The 15,814-nt window shown below is 40.9% G+C and overlaps 1 protein-coding gene across 6 annotated transcripts in view; it reads right to left on the reverse strand.

Moving 5' to 3' along the window:
• fhod3a (formin homology 2 domain containing 3a) overlaps nucleotides 1-15,814 on the reverse strand; it is a 48,877-nt gene that overhangs the window by 11,295 nt on the left and 21,768 nt on the right. For 3 of the 6 annotated variants that reach the window (XM_047605237.1, XM_047605235.1, XM_047605236.1), the window contains 13 exons: nucleotides 10,897-10,964; nucleotides 9,906-10,011; nucleotides 6,745-6,839; nucleotides 5,643-5,754; nucleotides 5,409-5,503; nucleotides 4,960-5,103; nucleotides 4,566-4,801; nucleotides 4,387-4,413; nucleotides 3,196-3,306; nucleotides 2,556-2,969; nucleotides 1,573-1,632; nucleotides 999-1,133; nucleotides 705-755 (listed from right to left, as the gene is read on the reverse strand). In XM_047605237.1, the coding sequence (XP_047461193.1) occupies nucleotides 705-755; nucleotides 999-1,133; nucleotides 1,573-1,632; nucleotides 2,556-2,969; nucleotides 3,196-3,306; nucleotides 4,387-4,413; nucleotides 4,566-4,801; nucleotides 4,960-5,103; nucleotides 5,409-5,503; nucleotides 5,643-5,754; nucleotides 6,745-6,839; nucleotides 9,906-10,011; nucleotides 10,897-10,964 (1,654 nt within the window). The remainder of the gene's footprint in view (nucleotides 1-704; nucleotides 756-998; nucleotides 1,134-1,572; nucleotides 1,633-2,555; nucleotides 2,970-3,195; nucleotides 3,307-4,386; nucleotides 4,414-4,565; nucleotides 4,802-4,959; nucleotides 5,104-5,408; nucleotides 5,504-5,642; nucleotides 5,755-6,744; nucleotides 6,840-9,905; nucleotides 10,012-10,896; nucleotides 10,965-15,814) is intronic. The other 3 variants (XM_047605238.1, XM_047605239.1, XM_047605240.1) reach the window with 3 other exon arrangements.

Genomic DNA, 15,814 nt, shown 5'->3' on the forward strand with positions numbered 1-15,814 from the left:
CTCTGTTCAATCAATTCTCGGTCTGTCTTTCCTTTCTCTTTGTCAACCAGTTTTTTGCTTTGACTTTTCATTCACTATAGCACACAAAGTAAATGATTGAATCAATTGTGTTTTAAATTGAGGGTGAAAGAGATATGAAACAATCAACTGTGACACAGTACGCATAGTGTAGATAAAAGCTGCTTTTCATGTTATTGAAATACTGTGATGATTAGCACAGTGGATTTGGCTTCAATACAGTTATCATCTCTCCCCACTAATACACAGAGTATGTGACTGTGACCTCACATGTCCTCTTGAGTAAATCTCTTGCTTCCTGTGATCTCCATCTACACACAAACACAGATTTATTGGCCTCATGAAAATTCTTTTTGGCGTGTGTGTGAGTGCACATGCGTGAGTGCAAACTGTTGTTGTGTACGTGTACACGCATGCAGTGTGAAAAGCTCGACAAATACAGGAACCTGATTTTCTCACAGCATGCAGCCAAAACAATCAGGCCCTTGGCTGCAGTTAATACAGCTCCTTAAGAAAGAAGAACAGGCAGACAGAGCGGAGGAAGCCCCCCCAAGTCTCTGGCAGCAAAGGGCACCCTTTTAACCTGAAAACTATTACACTATCACCAAGCTTCCCAAACCACCGGCTCACATATTCCCAGAGGGTTCTGCTGTTCTGTGTTGTTTTGATTTTGTGCACACGCTTACCTCTCCTCCCGCGCAAGCCTGGCCTCTTCCATTTTATCCACATAGCCGCGGCTGTCAGGGACACACAAACAGAGGATTTTAAAACATAGTAATCAAATTGTATCCTCAATAGAGCTTTCAGTGAGAAGATAACATGTTTATACACCTTGCATGCAAGCAACCCTTTTTTTCGAACTGGAAGATGTTTTATAAAAAAAAAAAAAAAAAAAAACTTCTGAGATCAAATGGAAGGTGTTGCTTTTGAAAAGGTGTCTGGTGCTCATCTTCACAGCTTCACAGCTTCACAGGTCTCACCTGTGCTTGTTCCTCTCTTCTCTTTCTATCTTCAGCAGTCTTTCCTCTCTCTCCACACGACGGCGCTCTCGCTCAGCTGCCAGAGACTCTTGGTGCTGTCTATATGAGGAGGACAGGAGACCTCCCAAAGTGGGCCTGAAGTTGAGAGTGAGAGTAAAGAGGGGGGGGGGGGGGGGGTCTTTTATTACTTCCAAGACATATTTCTCCTTCATTATTTGCAATGTTGTGTCTTTATTTTTCAGCTTGTTTCTGCTGCATCATTGTGATACATAACTCCAACACAATGCATCTGCAGAACTTCTATACGTATCAAGTATAGATGCAGCGCAGCGTAACTTATGTTTTAATAGCTGTGGTGACTCAGGAACCAGAGAGACTCAGTATGCATTCACTTCATGATCATGGTGACAGTGTTGGGCTGTACAGGCCATATTTGTTATGAGCTTGTTCAAATTTGTCCAAGCGAAACATGTGATATATACTTGCATGTGAAGCGGTAACGGTGCAGGAGTGCGTATTTTAAGCACGTTTCCACGCATGTGAGGAGGCACATGTTGGAGTACAGAGCTCTTACCTGGGACTGGTTGGTGTACTTGAGGTGCTGAGGGAGGAGTAGGACATGAGACCTCCATTCCTGGGAGAGGAAAAAAGAGGGAGTGAGAAATTAGGTTACACTGAGCGACCTCTTCAGTCGCCCAAGTTATGCGACATTACATCTGACCAGAGCAAAACTTGTGGCAACAAACTTCAGTGATACCTGGTTACATAACAGGAATGCCTTTGGTGCAACACTTGAGTGACCCTAATTAGTAACTGCTGTGGTGTTACACACTTACAGTGTGAGAGGTTAAATATTTATATATTGCAAAGGTGATACTAAACCAAAAGTATATTGACTCATTTGAACCCTATTAGCATCTGATTCCCAATAATTATACCTGAAAACATAGTATCACATTTCTGCTTATGTATGCATATGTTACTCATTAACAGGGCTGTAGTGTGAAATGTCTAACAAGTGCTGTACAGATTATGCCCATATCACATTAAAATAAAGCAAGAACAAATAAAACTCAACAAAAGTGGAGAGTGAATTGAAGTGGTGTCAAGATAAGGATGAGGAAAGGCCAAGTGCTGAAGTTGTTAAAAGTAAGAAGCAAAGAGAGACCACAAAGATACAGGTTAAGAGCTGAAACAGGCATCTGTGAAAACAGCAAAGTACTGAAAAGGGGAAAAGCCATCGCACTGGGAAACAAAGTGGGGAACAAGTGTGGGTCATCCACACAGTGGCAGAACAAAGAAAAGAAACGTGAAGGAATGACAGTGATAATAAGAGCGCAGACAGATTCAAGGTGTGAAGGCTGTGAGGTCTGAACAGAACCGGTGAAAAGGGGAAGAAAGTGATGAATAATAACAAGTGGTGCAAAGAAATCGAAGCTGGTGCTGAGAAAAAAGGCCAGAAATAGAGGTGGAAATCCAAAAAGTAAAAGTGGAACGTTGAAGAGAGAAAGAGGAAGCTTCTTGAATTCAGGGCGACTGTTCTGCTGACCGTCTGACCTGGGAGATGTCGCTCTGGGTGAGTCCTCACTGGGTTTAGCTGGAGCCGAGGGTGACGGCTCCTCATCGAAATCATATGAGAAGAGGTGGAAGGGCGTGTGAGGCAGGTAAGGCAGGCGGTCAGGTGAAGGACGAGAGACGCCACGGGATGGTGGGCTGACCTCCTTGGTTGCCGGGACAGTGACTATAGACTTTTTCCTGGCCAGCAGGGTGGACAGGAGGGACGGCTGAGCTGGAGGACTGACAGTGCAGGAGACGGGAGGAGAGGTGGTGGGTGTAGAAGGGGAGGGCGTGGGCGGAAGTAGTTCTGCCCTATTCTTCTCTTCCTCCTCTTTTAAATACTCCTTTCTGGTAGTGATGGTGATGGATTGGAGGGTTGTTCTGTGAACGATGGATGGAAGAGGCCTAGCCGGGCTAGGAGCAGAAGGATGGATTGAGAGGAATAAGTAGAAGAACTGGGAAGATGAAAGACTAGTATTGCACTGATATTAATGACTACCAGGAACTGTATATACAAATCAAACTGACTCATATTCAATACAAGGCTGTGACTGAAGAAACGATTAATACAGAACTCCATGAAACCTAAGAAGAACTGGACAATATTTATTTTCCATGTTACCACCATGTCCTAAAATACCTGAGGGTGGTCTGATTAGCCCCCTCCTGCTCATCCGAATCAGACTCAGTCACAGGAGTCTCGTCTTCCTCCTCCTCCTCCCCCTCTTTGCTATTCTCACATTCCTCCTCTCTACGGAGGTGTTTGAGAAGGAATGCAGAGATGGGCGGAACATTTGAGGCAAGGATAGAGGGAGAGACGATGCAATGCATAGGAACTGCATGCAAATATAAAATCTCCACAGTAATCAAGAAATAAAGTGATGGAACTGGGAAAAGAAAAACATTTAGGGCACTTAGAGACAACAAGCAAGGAAATGTACTGGATCAGGATAGGTGGAAAAGCGAAAGGATAACAACAAGACACCACACTGTAATGGAATAGGATAAATGGTGAATGGAGTGAATCACACACTCCACTCCATTAGTACATATGGGAATGAAGACAAAAAAATTGTCACAAGAGGAAGGGAGGAAGGAATGCTAAAAGGAGCATGAGCCGTAGCCTAAAGACTGACTCCAGATCAGTGTCAGCAAACCGTTTTGTACAGTGAAACCAGATGAGCCTTGTTGCAGTTGAGTCGGTTTATGTTCTGCTGCCAGGTGTTGTTCCACAAGACCAGAGCCATGTGTGTGTGACGAATGAAATAGCCAGTAATAGTTCTGTTTGTTTTTTCTATGTGTGCAAGCATAATGTGAAGCAGGATGTAAGGTCTGACAAACAACTTTCACCCACTGATTAAAAAAGGAATCACATCCAAACAGATCTGACACTGTGGTTTTACTTCTCTGTTCAGTGATTGACCTTACACACTGACTGAGGATGAAGGAACATGGAGGAGGCCCATAATGGCAGTGATACGCTATGATGGAAGAAAAGACAAATAGATGACAGATTTACATTAGGCAAACAGCTAGAATCAGACCCAGATCCTATTTTTGTGCAAATCCAAACAGCACTGAAATAAGCCTGTGCCGGTTTAAGAATTAGGCGCTTGTATTAGAAGTACAAGGAAAACCTCGAGGCATGTGCTGATGCTGAGGACTGCTTCATTTCTATTAGTGACGCAGAAGTCTGCATTAGTTGCAGAAGAAAAACCCACGCGGGAACGTGAGTGACGGGGACACACTCTTGGCTGTTATAGCGTTTATGTGAGGAGCAGAGGTCAAAGAGGTCAGCAGCTGCCCTTTCCAGAGTGATGTTTTAACTTACATGGATGGAAGGAAACCTGACAGTGCTCTGTGGCAGAAAGAGTCAGAACTTCTCTTTAACTCAGTTAATACTGTACATGTGCATCACAAAATGAATGATTTTTCTTTAAGGTCTGCTGTGATGCTTTATCACCTTGACACAAAACAACTGGCACTAATCCATCTTCCCGTCACTCTCACCTCTCGCTCATGTCCTCAGCTCTGTGTCCACTGAATGGCTGGAAGCCAGCTCTCTGAGGTGATGCAGGGCTGCATGGGGAGGCCTGACCAGATCGCCCAAGAGAAGCTCTTCTACTTCGCCTCCTCTCCAGGCCACGCTTTTTGTCTCCACCCCCGAGACTGGCCCGTCTCCGATCTCGCCGGCCCATCGGTGGAGGCTGACTGTCGTCATCACCGTCTTCATGCCTTAGGGTCATCTAAAGGGAAAAATGAAAAAGGACGTAACGTGTTGAGAGATGTTTGGTGCCAAACTCCATTATTCTTATAACATGAGCAACAATTATGCTGATGTGATCTGTGATAAAAACCCATGATCAGCTAATGATACTGTATTATCTGTGTTTGTGCCTCAAACCTCATAGATGTTGAGCTGCTCAACCAGGTCCAGATCAGTCCCTTTCCGCCCTAGGTGTCTTTGGGAAACTGTCTCCATTCCTTGTTCCTCCAGACCATCCACCATGTCATAGAAGGAATCCTGGTCTGGAAGTGCTGCAAGTGTCTATAAAAAGAAAGGACATATATTAAATCTTTCAATAATTATGAATACTTTCACAGGTAAAACATTACGATGTTGAATGTTGGGTCAATACATTTGACAGCAGTGGATGCTGTGCCATTAAAAACAAGTAGTGCAGTCTATGTATTGTGAATAACAGAAGAATGAAACCAAAAAAGACAAGTTTTTATTGATGTAATTGTGATTTTATGCTTGTGAATGAAGAAAGAAAAGGTTGTTGTTGCTCATTGTCATATTTTATTGTATCGAGTATATAGCAGAAGTATATAAGCATTCAGTAAGTATACCTTATTGACAAGGGTCATGGCATAGACCAGCAGCTCTGTGTCCACTCCATCCTTCTCGTGCAAAATCTCCATAGCATTGGACCACGGCGTGCAGCCTGGATATCAGGTCAAAAAGGAAACTCTAAATTACTTTGGTGCTATCCACACAAACTATCAGTGCATATTGACCTAAAAAGATATCAATAGATCTATAAGGGAAACAGAGAGCCCCTCTATCAGTTCAGTTATCTGTACCTCTCTTTGTGTCCACAGAGGTGATGGCTTGTATCAGCAGCGGGGTGTTAGACTCAGAGTACTCCACAAACACCAGCAACAGCTTCAGAGCTGTTTTCACCACCAGACGGAACTATGGAAGGAAATACAAATATATATACAGAGATATTTTCTTTCTGTTTTGGAAAATCCCTATGTAAGCATTACGCTATTGTCAGTGTAAATTGTACTGCTAAACTTAACATACACACTTATATGTATGTTAAGTTTGTATATGTGTGTGTTCTTGTACATCTTTCTGGGGAAGAAATTGAGCTTTACACCAGTAAAGTGTAAAAATGAGGGCTTCTGGCCAGTCCTCACTTCTTTACAGGACTGTTAAGGGTTAAGACTCAATTTAAGGGTAAAGGTTACAATTAGCTCAGGGTTAAGGTTAGGGTAAGGGGCAAGGGAAATCATATTGACTATGAATGTCCTCACAAAAATAGCAATACTGTGTGTGTACTTGTGTTGCTCAACTTGTGGGATTGTTCACACAAATCTGTTTCACAGAGACTCGCCTCCTTTTTATGGCAAAAAATCCCCATAGCATAAATTTTAGGGCGATGACTCAGTTTACAGTTAGTAATTTTAGGGTAAGAGTTACTGTCGTACAAGTAGTGATTATGGCAGACTTAAGGAATAAGATCCAGGATGTGAATATACAGTAAGTCATTGTATTGTCCTCTGAACTGCCAGAAACACAAATGTGTGTGAGCGTATGCGTGTCTGTACAGACCCTGCACACTACATATTATGTAATTCTCTAAACAATAATAGAAGACATATAATACCATATCATCCTCGCTTTTATATGTCCCACGAGGAGAATACACACACACACAAAAAACAAGACACTCCAATCAAGACTAATATTTAATGTCTAAAGCAGAAATAGACCTTAATAAAACAAAAGACCACACAACCACAAAACATCACCCTCAGATCCAGACACAGAGTACAATCAGAGGCAGATGTGTTTGTGTGTTACCCTGGATAAAGGCTAAATATAAGGCTCTCCAAACAATGGATGGTTAGTAGGGAGTGAGTGCAGGCTGCTTGCAGTGCATGTGCTGGGCTATACCTTTGAACCAACAAGAGTGTAGAGCCACTGGATTGTCTCGGGGTGGCCAATTACACCGTTCATCCCATCCACATATAGCATGATCTGTCCCAGGGCTGAGAAAGAGGGTGGAGAAGGAAACATAAGTGAACAAATATAGAATGAGGACTCAGGACCTGTAACAAAATTCAAGCACCAAATGGTAATTTTGTCCAACACAGTAGTTGTAAATAAAAAATCAATGTAGAGATATTTGTCAAGGAATAGTGCTATTCTTACTGATATTACAGAAAAAGGTATGACATGAATGGATAAAATTGATGTTTTCCCTTTGCTACCAAGTATTAACTGGAGGTTCCCTGGTTGTGTTAAATTATCTTCACATTCAGTGATTATTTTTCATCATTGTGCTTATAAGTTTATTAATAATAAATGAGTTATGTAATTTATGTAATCTTACTTATTACGTATAATATTCTCAAATTAAATAACCCCTAACTAATTGAAGTGAACTAGTATTTGACGCGGGCCTTTTGCTGAAACTTTCATCTGTTGCTGTAAATCACAGCGCAACACGGATTACATTACCTAAACCAAGACTCCATGTGAAAGTAAGTCACATTAATTATTTCACCACATGTTGAATCTGAGCTTTCTACAGTTCACACACAATGTAAGCATAAGGAGAGAAACTCTGCTCCTTCACATTCTTGTAGAAACATCTTGACAATATATAGATTGTGAAGAGCAAATTTGAGAGACTACAACAGAGAAGAATGTAGTAGAGGTGACATCTGCCCTGTAATGCAATGCACTAGCCTAAGCATTTACTGTAACTGAGTTTACATCTGCCAAGCACCCAGATCAAGTCAGCAGTCTAAACACTAACTTTAATTAGCATTTGTCCCTTTAAGTCTTCTTTTTCAAATTAGCCTAATAAATCCACAAACCTAAATAATATTCACACATGTTCCAAAGTCCCAGTAGACAGACCACAGACACAGTAAAAAGTAGATGAATTTGCAAAAAGCTACTGAAATGAAGATTTGACCAACAACTTTGAAGGGTAGTATCTTTGCCTGCTCAGCCCATTCAGTGATCCCATTCTTTCTATTTAGAAACAAATATTGCAAATCAACATTGCATGGGTTAAACTTATACCCTAACATGTAAGGACAAGGCTAAGGTATTTTGACACCTACTGTCATGTGACCAAACTGTCTATTATTTGTGTGCTGTGACACGTCTGCTTTCGATCAAAAGTCAAACACGAAGAGTTCTCACACTAATGCAGAAGTGAGTTCACACAGCTTTTATTTTATTTTACAAAATACTATATTACACAGACAACTGTCTTGTGAAACAAAGAAAACAGAAATACCATCATCATCATAATACAGATTTTCTAAGATTTAAGATGTGTGACAGACAAAATATAAGAAAAAAAATATACACAGAATTTTAGTCTCTTTGGCTTCACTGTCTCTTTGTTTTCTCTGTTGTTCATCATAAGTCAACTCTGATGATGTAGCATTGTGTGGCTTTTGCACTTGTTAAACTGATCATCTGTCAAATGTTCCTCTGTCTTGTAAGGTGTCACAGCAGCTAAGACACCGCTGAACAAGGAAGTTCGAGAAGGAAAGAAGAGCGACGCTGCAGTATATGCTCTGAAGATGAATTTAGACCCGGCTTTGAAATTTCAAATTTTATCTTCACTTCTTGGACACGTCATAAAACCCTATGACCAGAAACAGAAAATACAGGAAAGGAGCAGATATTGTATCTGTTAACGAATTTCACCTCAGTACAATCATTGGGACACATACGGCTTATCCAAGGAAACTTTTTAACCCAGAGTATGACTGCGACTTCACTAATCTCTCTGACTCAGCCGACGAAATTGACGAGCAATCAGAGACTTGGTACCACATGGCCCTAAAAGTCAGAGGCAAATATCCTGGCTGGGGACTGATGGATGGAAGCGTCACTCTGTATCTGTGGCCAGTTTTCCTTCTAATGGATTGAGCTTTCAGCAACATATTTACAAAGCTTTCTGTAGCTGATCAAGAGACAAACTCTATGACAGGCCAAACAATTCCTCTCTGTGAGGAATCAACTGTACTATGATAGTTTCATTATTATTATTATTATTATTATTACCAGGTGTGATGAAGCTACTGGACACTGAATTTCCCTATAATAGTACAATAGTAACTAATCTATTTGAATCTGATAAAATTCAACTGAAATATTCAGAACATTAAATAGGTTTCTCATCTCATCTCATCTCATCTCATCTCATCTCATCTCATCTCATCTCATCTCATCTTGGGTGTTCTTTTGTCTTGATTTTCCAGGCTGTGCCAGTCAAGGTTATTTTGCTCTGCACTTGTTTGTAATTTGTGATCCTTGAATTGTACAGCACTTTGGTCACCATTGGTTGTTTTTAAATGTGCTTTATAAATAAAAAAAATTTTGATTTGATTTGAAATTCATCTTCTACTACCGCTTATCCTCACTAGGGTCGTGGGGGTTGCTGGAGCCTATCCCAGCTGTCATTGGGTGAAAGGCAGGGTACACCCTATACAGGTCACCAGCCTATCACAGGACTAACACAGAGACAAACAACCATTCTCACACACACTCACACCTAGGGTCAATTTAGGGTCTCCAACCAGCCTAACAAGCATGTCTTTGGAGGTGGGAGGAAACCGCAGCGCCCAGTGAAAACCCCACGTAGACACAGGGAGAACATGCAAACTCCACCCAGAAAGGCCCGAGCTGGGAGGCGAAAGAAGTTTCTAATGTGTTAAATTGTTGCTGAATTGCAATTAGATGAACTAGGCATCGGTGCATTTAAATGTATTAAAATGTAATTATGGATTTATCGTCATCATAATATATTTGTTATACATTATCTATTGCAGTCCTATTATGAAAATAAGAAAAGAAAGCTGCACAAAGTATTATTAAAATCATTTTAATTGTGTTTTGGTACAGTGACTTACACGCACACTTGAATGCACACACCCAACACACAAAGTTATAATAAATGCAAATCTTATATGTGTTCTGTGATTACATTCACACACTGCATCTTTCACTTAACTCCATCCTCTGTAAATAGAAAACGTATCTAACTGTGATTGTATTTGAATGTGGCTATCAGAGAGAGACCTTACCTCTTAATATGTAGTTCTGGTAGTTCTGATCAGCTTCTGCTCCCACCTTGATGAGACATGTCAGACCCTCTGCCATCACAAACTCATGAACCAGGTCTTTGTCATCCTGAGGTAAAACAGGCAGAGAGCGTCAACACAGAATATTTTGTATTCATTGTAATATACACAGAGTGTCAGTAACTAGAACCACACATAATCCCTTCTGAATTATATTCATGAAATTAAATTGCATTCTCTTTTGTTACCAGATGGTGTCAGTACTGTGCAGGATGAGGATGAAATTTGACAGCACGTGAACTTCAACACTGAACAAACATTTTGACATTTGACACATGACTTATAGCATTAACAAAACTAAAATGATAATGACCAAGCTTTTCATTTAAGCTGTTAACGTGAGTGAGCCAGTGCGTTAAGATGCACTGTCTAAATTCAGTAAACCAGTCTAAGCTCAAACTTATGTGTGGAAAAATAGAAAATAAACTGGGATGTGGGAGGAAATCATTTCATTGGAACAACAGCTGTAATATTTTCTGTAAGAGAAGCAGCTTTGTTAACTTCATAGCTGCGCTAGTTACACAGCTCGTAAAACCTCATGTTGCTTTTTGGTTTGGTGAAGCAGTGTGTTTCTATATATGAGTACTTTTGTGTGTTTGTGATCCAAAACAAAAGGCCTGGGTTTTTTAAATGACTGACTGCTTTTATCTTAAAATAAAAGATTCACATGCAAACATGAATAAAAACACCACTCGAAGACACACACACAGGCCGACACATATAGAGAGAGGGACAGAGAGATGCCACGTTGATGGAGATACTGTCATCATAGAAGCGCACAGGGGCCACAATAACCAACTGTACTCTGAAACAACAAACTGACAGTAATTGCACGTGAAATATGTGTGTCTGTGTGTGTGTCTGTGCGTGTGTGTGTCTGTGTGCGTGTGCATGTGTGTGTGTGTGGATGTGTGCATGTACATGTGTGTGTTACCTGAAAAATTTGCTTCAGAGAAAACAGTGCCCTTCTCAAGTCACGCCCATTGGAGTTATACAGTCTTTCTGCAAATAGAAAGAGAGAGACATGGTTGTAAAACAGAACAACAACCTGATATAGCCTTTTAAGCACAATCCTGATGCCGTGTGTGTTTGCCTGCACACCTTTCATCCCTCGCCACCCTTCATATTTTTCATTCTGATGAGGTGATCAATAAAACTTGTTAGTAAAATGAGTCTCAGCTGTGCAACAGTTGCACAATAAAGTGAGAGTTATGCTGCCAGTTGATGGAACCTATCACACCACATGCCTCTAATCACCTGAGCCAGGCACTTCATCACACACTTTTGCCATGTCCTCACACGCAGTGCAACACGTGCATGATCTCTCTCTCTCACACACACACACACACACACACACACACACACACACACACACACACACACACACACACAGGCGCACACACACGTTTCAGTGGTGATTAGAGTTGTATTGGAATGTTAATGAGTGGCTGGCGGGGCTTCAACATTGAGGTATTCAGGTCACGACACGGAAGCCACTCAGAACCAACAGCTAGCTCGTATACCATGACACTGGTGCTGGGATTGTTATTTCATTTTTTAATTTTAATTTTATTTTCAGTGTAATTGAGAGAGAGGGGAAAGTGAGAGAGGAAAGAAAAATCTGTGTGCATGTTTGTGCAGATGTGACTAAAGTAATGGTTGTTAAACTATAAAGACAACCCTCTTTATAGTTTAACCACCTTTACTTTAGTCACATCCCATTTCAGTCGTCCTTGTTATTGTCCATTTCATTTTCGTATATGTTATGCCATTTTCCCCAGTTCATTATGTAGCATTCTTCCTTCATTTCTAGCTTACATGTAAGGTTTTGGAGATATGGCGCTTTAGTCTTGAGCCAATTCTTAGCAATGGCCCTCTTTCCTGCCACAAGAAGACTTTTAACCAGGTAATGATCCCCTTACACACCTCCTAAATATCTAAACACAAAGACATTCCGGAAAAATTAGAAAGAAAGTCATTGGGATCTATCAATCTCAAAAAGGCTGTAAAGCCTTTTCTAAAGCTTTGGAAGCTTTTGAACCACCGTGAGAGCCATTATCCACAAATGGTGACAACAAGGAACAGTGGTGAACCTTCCCAGGAGTGGCTGGCCGACCAAAATTACCTCAAGAGCTCAGTGACAACTCATCCAAGAGGTCACAAAAGACCCCACAACAACATCCAAGAACTGCAGGCCTCACTTGGCTCAGTTAAGGTCAGCGTTCATGACTCCACCATAAGAAAGAGACTTGGAAAAAAAACGGCCTTGTGGCTGAGTTCAAGACCAAAACCACTGCTGAGCAAAAAGAACATAAAGACTCGTCATACCACAGTAAAACCTGGAGGTGATGGTGTGATGGTCTGGGGCTGTTTTGCTGCTTCAGGACCTGGAAGACTTGCTGTGATAAATGGAACCATGAATTCTGCTGTCTACAAAAAAATCCTGAAGGAGAATGTCCAGCCATCTGTTCATGACCTCAGGCTGAAGTGACCTTGGGTTCTGCAGCAGAACAATGATCCAAAACACACCAGGAAGTCAACCTCTGAATCCAATCTGAATCCAATCAAAGATGTCTGGAGCTCAGTAGTAATGGTTTCTCAGCAAGGCTAACCCAAGGCCAGGGTCAAAATCATTATCATTCCCCACACAGACAAAAAAGACAGGCCTGTCTGTCCTTCCATCTACAATACCACTTCTCTGGGATCAGCAGTGGCATTCATGAAATGCATATGTGACAGTCTACAGAGGAGATAATCAAATCTGGGAAGGCCATCAGGCTGTCCAAATGTCTAACTTGGTAACATGTTAGAGTGAAAAGGTAGAAAATAATATTCATACATAAAAAGTAATACAAATAGATAGTCTGATGACTTTCTAGTTCTTGTTTCTCTAGCTTTCCCTGGAAATCAAGAGGCCACTTAATGAGGTACACAACACTCCGTCTGCCCCCTTGAGTGTCATGGTTCATTTAGGCAATCACATTTGTGTCTGAGTGGTGCTGGCAGGGTAACCTTTCCCAAACGTCTGCTGTGCATCAGGAGCATGTCATCGGCAGTGATAAGGCATAAACTTGGCTTAATTTATTCTGGTCTACTTCTATTGATGCAGTTAGATGTAAAGGTAGGTGTGAGGTAATTTTGCTTGACACTGTGAGAATTCTTGCGCAGGTGAAACAACAGTCTCTTAAAAACACATTACAGCATTAATGCTGTCAGTGGTAATACCCTGCAATCACCTGATGGTTGATAGTCTTGTCAACGCAATTATTGTTCTGCTCCAGAGAAAATGGAATTTGACGTGCTAAATAATCAATAGGCCGATTTCCTCTCCAGCTGTCTTAACACTGCAAGAACAAGCTGGAAAAAATTCAAACATTAATCACCCTCACTTTCAGCTGTCTTGGCTGAACAACATTGCTTCAGTGCCTGCAGCTCTCCAAGGGAAGATTTAAAGAACAGCTAAATACAAATTATGAACATAACACATCTTAATTAGATGCCCTCCACTGCTCTGTGTAACTTGCTGGTAGCAAAAAGCCAAAGTAAAATAGCAAAATCATATATTTTTAAGGGAAGTTTTGCTGTACACGTGTCTTTTACTGGTCATTCTCCTTTTTTCCTGGCTCTAGATTTTATTATTGTCACAAGAAACACTAAAACCCTCACTGGGATGTGTCATTGTGGCTTGTGTGTGACCATATGTAAGCCAGCGCCTGTGTTTGCTGAGTGCAGACAGACAGATGAAGGCAAGACAGAAAGGCACATTTCATTTATAGGTTCGCTTGGAGTTTTACTGTTTTGTTTTGGAGTACTTGCAGTTCTCATCCACACTGTTCCACCATGACCTCACATGCACTGCAATATGTCAGTGTTAACGAGATATTTAGCGCAATATTCTGTCTTCAAATAATAATTTTCTTAAAGTAACCTGAAAGTCCATAATCAGTTGTTGCTACTTGTTCCTTGTGTAGTCGTGTAGTAGTTTTTATTGGCTGGTTTCATGGTTTTGTGACAGTGATGAAACATTTTGATCCACATGCTATTAGAGGTGTTAAACACCACACATGGAGCTTGGTTTACACTGAATGGTTCATGACAACTTAAATACAACAAATGAGTCCCAAACTGATAAGATTTTATCTACTATGCACCACAAATTATCTGTTTATTATTCCATGACTGAAACATTCACACAGAAAATCATGACCTATGGTGAATTGGGTAGATAGACAGCACATTGGCAAATGTTGCCAATGTGCTGGCTGTTGGACATAAAAAAGTTGGATGTTTTAAACATACTGCCTTAGATTATTGCTGCCTTCAGATGCAGTTCAAGCTGTCTATATAACTTACTTAAGAACTTACTTCATGCTGGTAGCATGTAGCAAGATGTTGCCATCTGGGTTATCCCATGTGTGTGGGAGTGTCACCTACAGGGATTCCCCCAGTCCTTACTCTCTATTAAGTTGTTCAGGAGTGGTCAAATCCCTCCATCTTCATACCTAATAAGATTAGTGCTGTGACCCTTCAGCTTTGACTAAAGCCTCAACATTTACTGAACCATCTACAGACCTCCAAACATAAAACACACAGGTCATCTAGACTAGACTTAATCCACTGCTCTTACACTCACTGTATTTTGTTGCACTTGTTGCAAAATCATAGCATCCCCAAGTCTAATTCAGTTCATCCGGCCTTAGCAAAGAGTATCAACAGTCTACTCTGCCTAATCCTGAGACTTAACAGAAGACAGATAGCTCAGCAGATATTTCTAAAAGGTGACCTAGATAAAAACAATAACATGAGGAGCAAACTGTGCCAGTTAAGAAGAAAAACATGTCCAAAGAAAAACCAAAACAGTCATAAGAATCTGATTGGTTTCACCCTTGCCACTCTTGTTTTTGCCACAGTAAGTAATATTTATTCACGAGAAAAAACAACACAAATTCTCTGTGAGGTACCTGTCCAGGTCTGAACACTCTACAGACAAGGTTGGTGACTAGACAACTACCAAGAGAACTGACAGATGGCATATTATAGCCTCAGTTATGTGTAACTTTTTTTTCCTGACCAGGCTTAGCATGTTTATTATGTTTATGTGAAGGTCTATTAGGATTTCCTTGCTGTTGAAAACTGTCCCAAGTGGCCATTTGTGGAACTGCTTTTGGTGCTTCAGAGGTGGTTTCATGTTTCAGGGAAGGTTGGTGCTTATTGGTAAAATGTCGTGCTATTTTCACAGCTTGTTTCAGCTGTCTCTAAGTGGTTAAAGTTATTGTAGTCCACTATCTAAGAATTAGAACCAAATAGCTCCAAATTAATAACATCAACAACAACTACAAATCAAATCAGTCAAAAAGGCCCAGTCTGTCCTTGATAGCTTGTGAAAGGAAATATATGACAACAAACAGGGAAACCAAATACAACAACAAAATCAACAACCAACAAACAAAAATACTCTTTCTCTTCTCCCATAATACTATTCTACTATATGTGCTTTGACCATGGGGACTATTTTCAGTGTGACACATTTTTATTCGGTCAGAGGTTATTTACAGATAAGCATGTGCTGAGGTCAACCAAGGGTAATATTTTTCAGGATGGTACAACTGTTTGTTACACGGGCAAGAAAGGGGTGGGTCACAGCTGATAGTCCTGCATTTAGGTCCAGTTATGACCACTGTCTCATGTTTCTGGAGGATTTCATTGCACCCCTAAAAAAACATCCCCATGCGGCTGTCTGGGCCAATCAGTCAGTTGGTTTAAAGTGGGTCTTCAGTGGGATCTAAAATAAAGAAGTGAGAGAAGGATAAGGTGCTGGCACGTTGCAAGCTTGATTTAATCCCAGGAAGTCT

This window comes from Mugil cephalus, chromosome 14, assembly GCF_022458985.1.
Source record: "Mugil cephalus isolate CIBA_MC_2020 chromosome 14, CIBA_Mcephalus_1.1, whole genome shotgun sequence".
Classification (NCBI taxonomy): domain Eukaryota; kingdom Metazoa; phylum Chordata; class Actinopteri; order Mugiliformes; family Mugilidae; genus Mugil; species Mugil cephalus.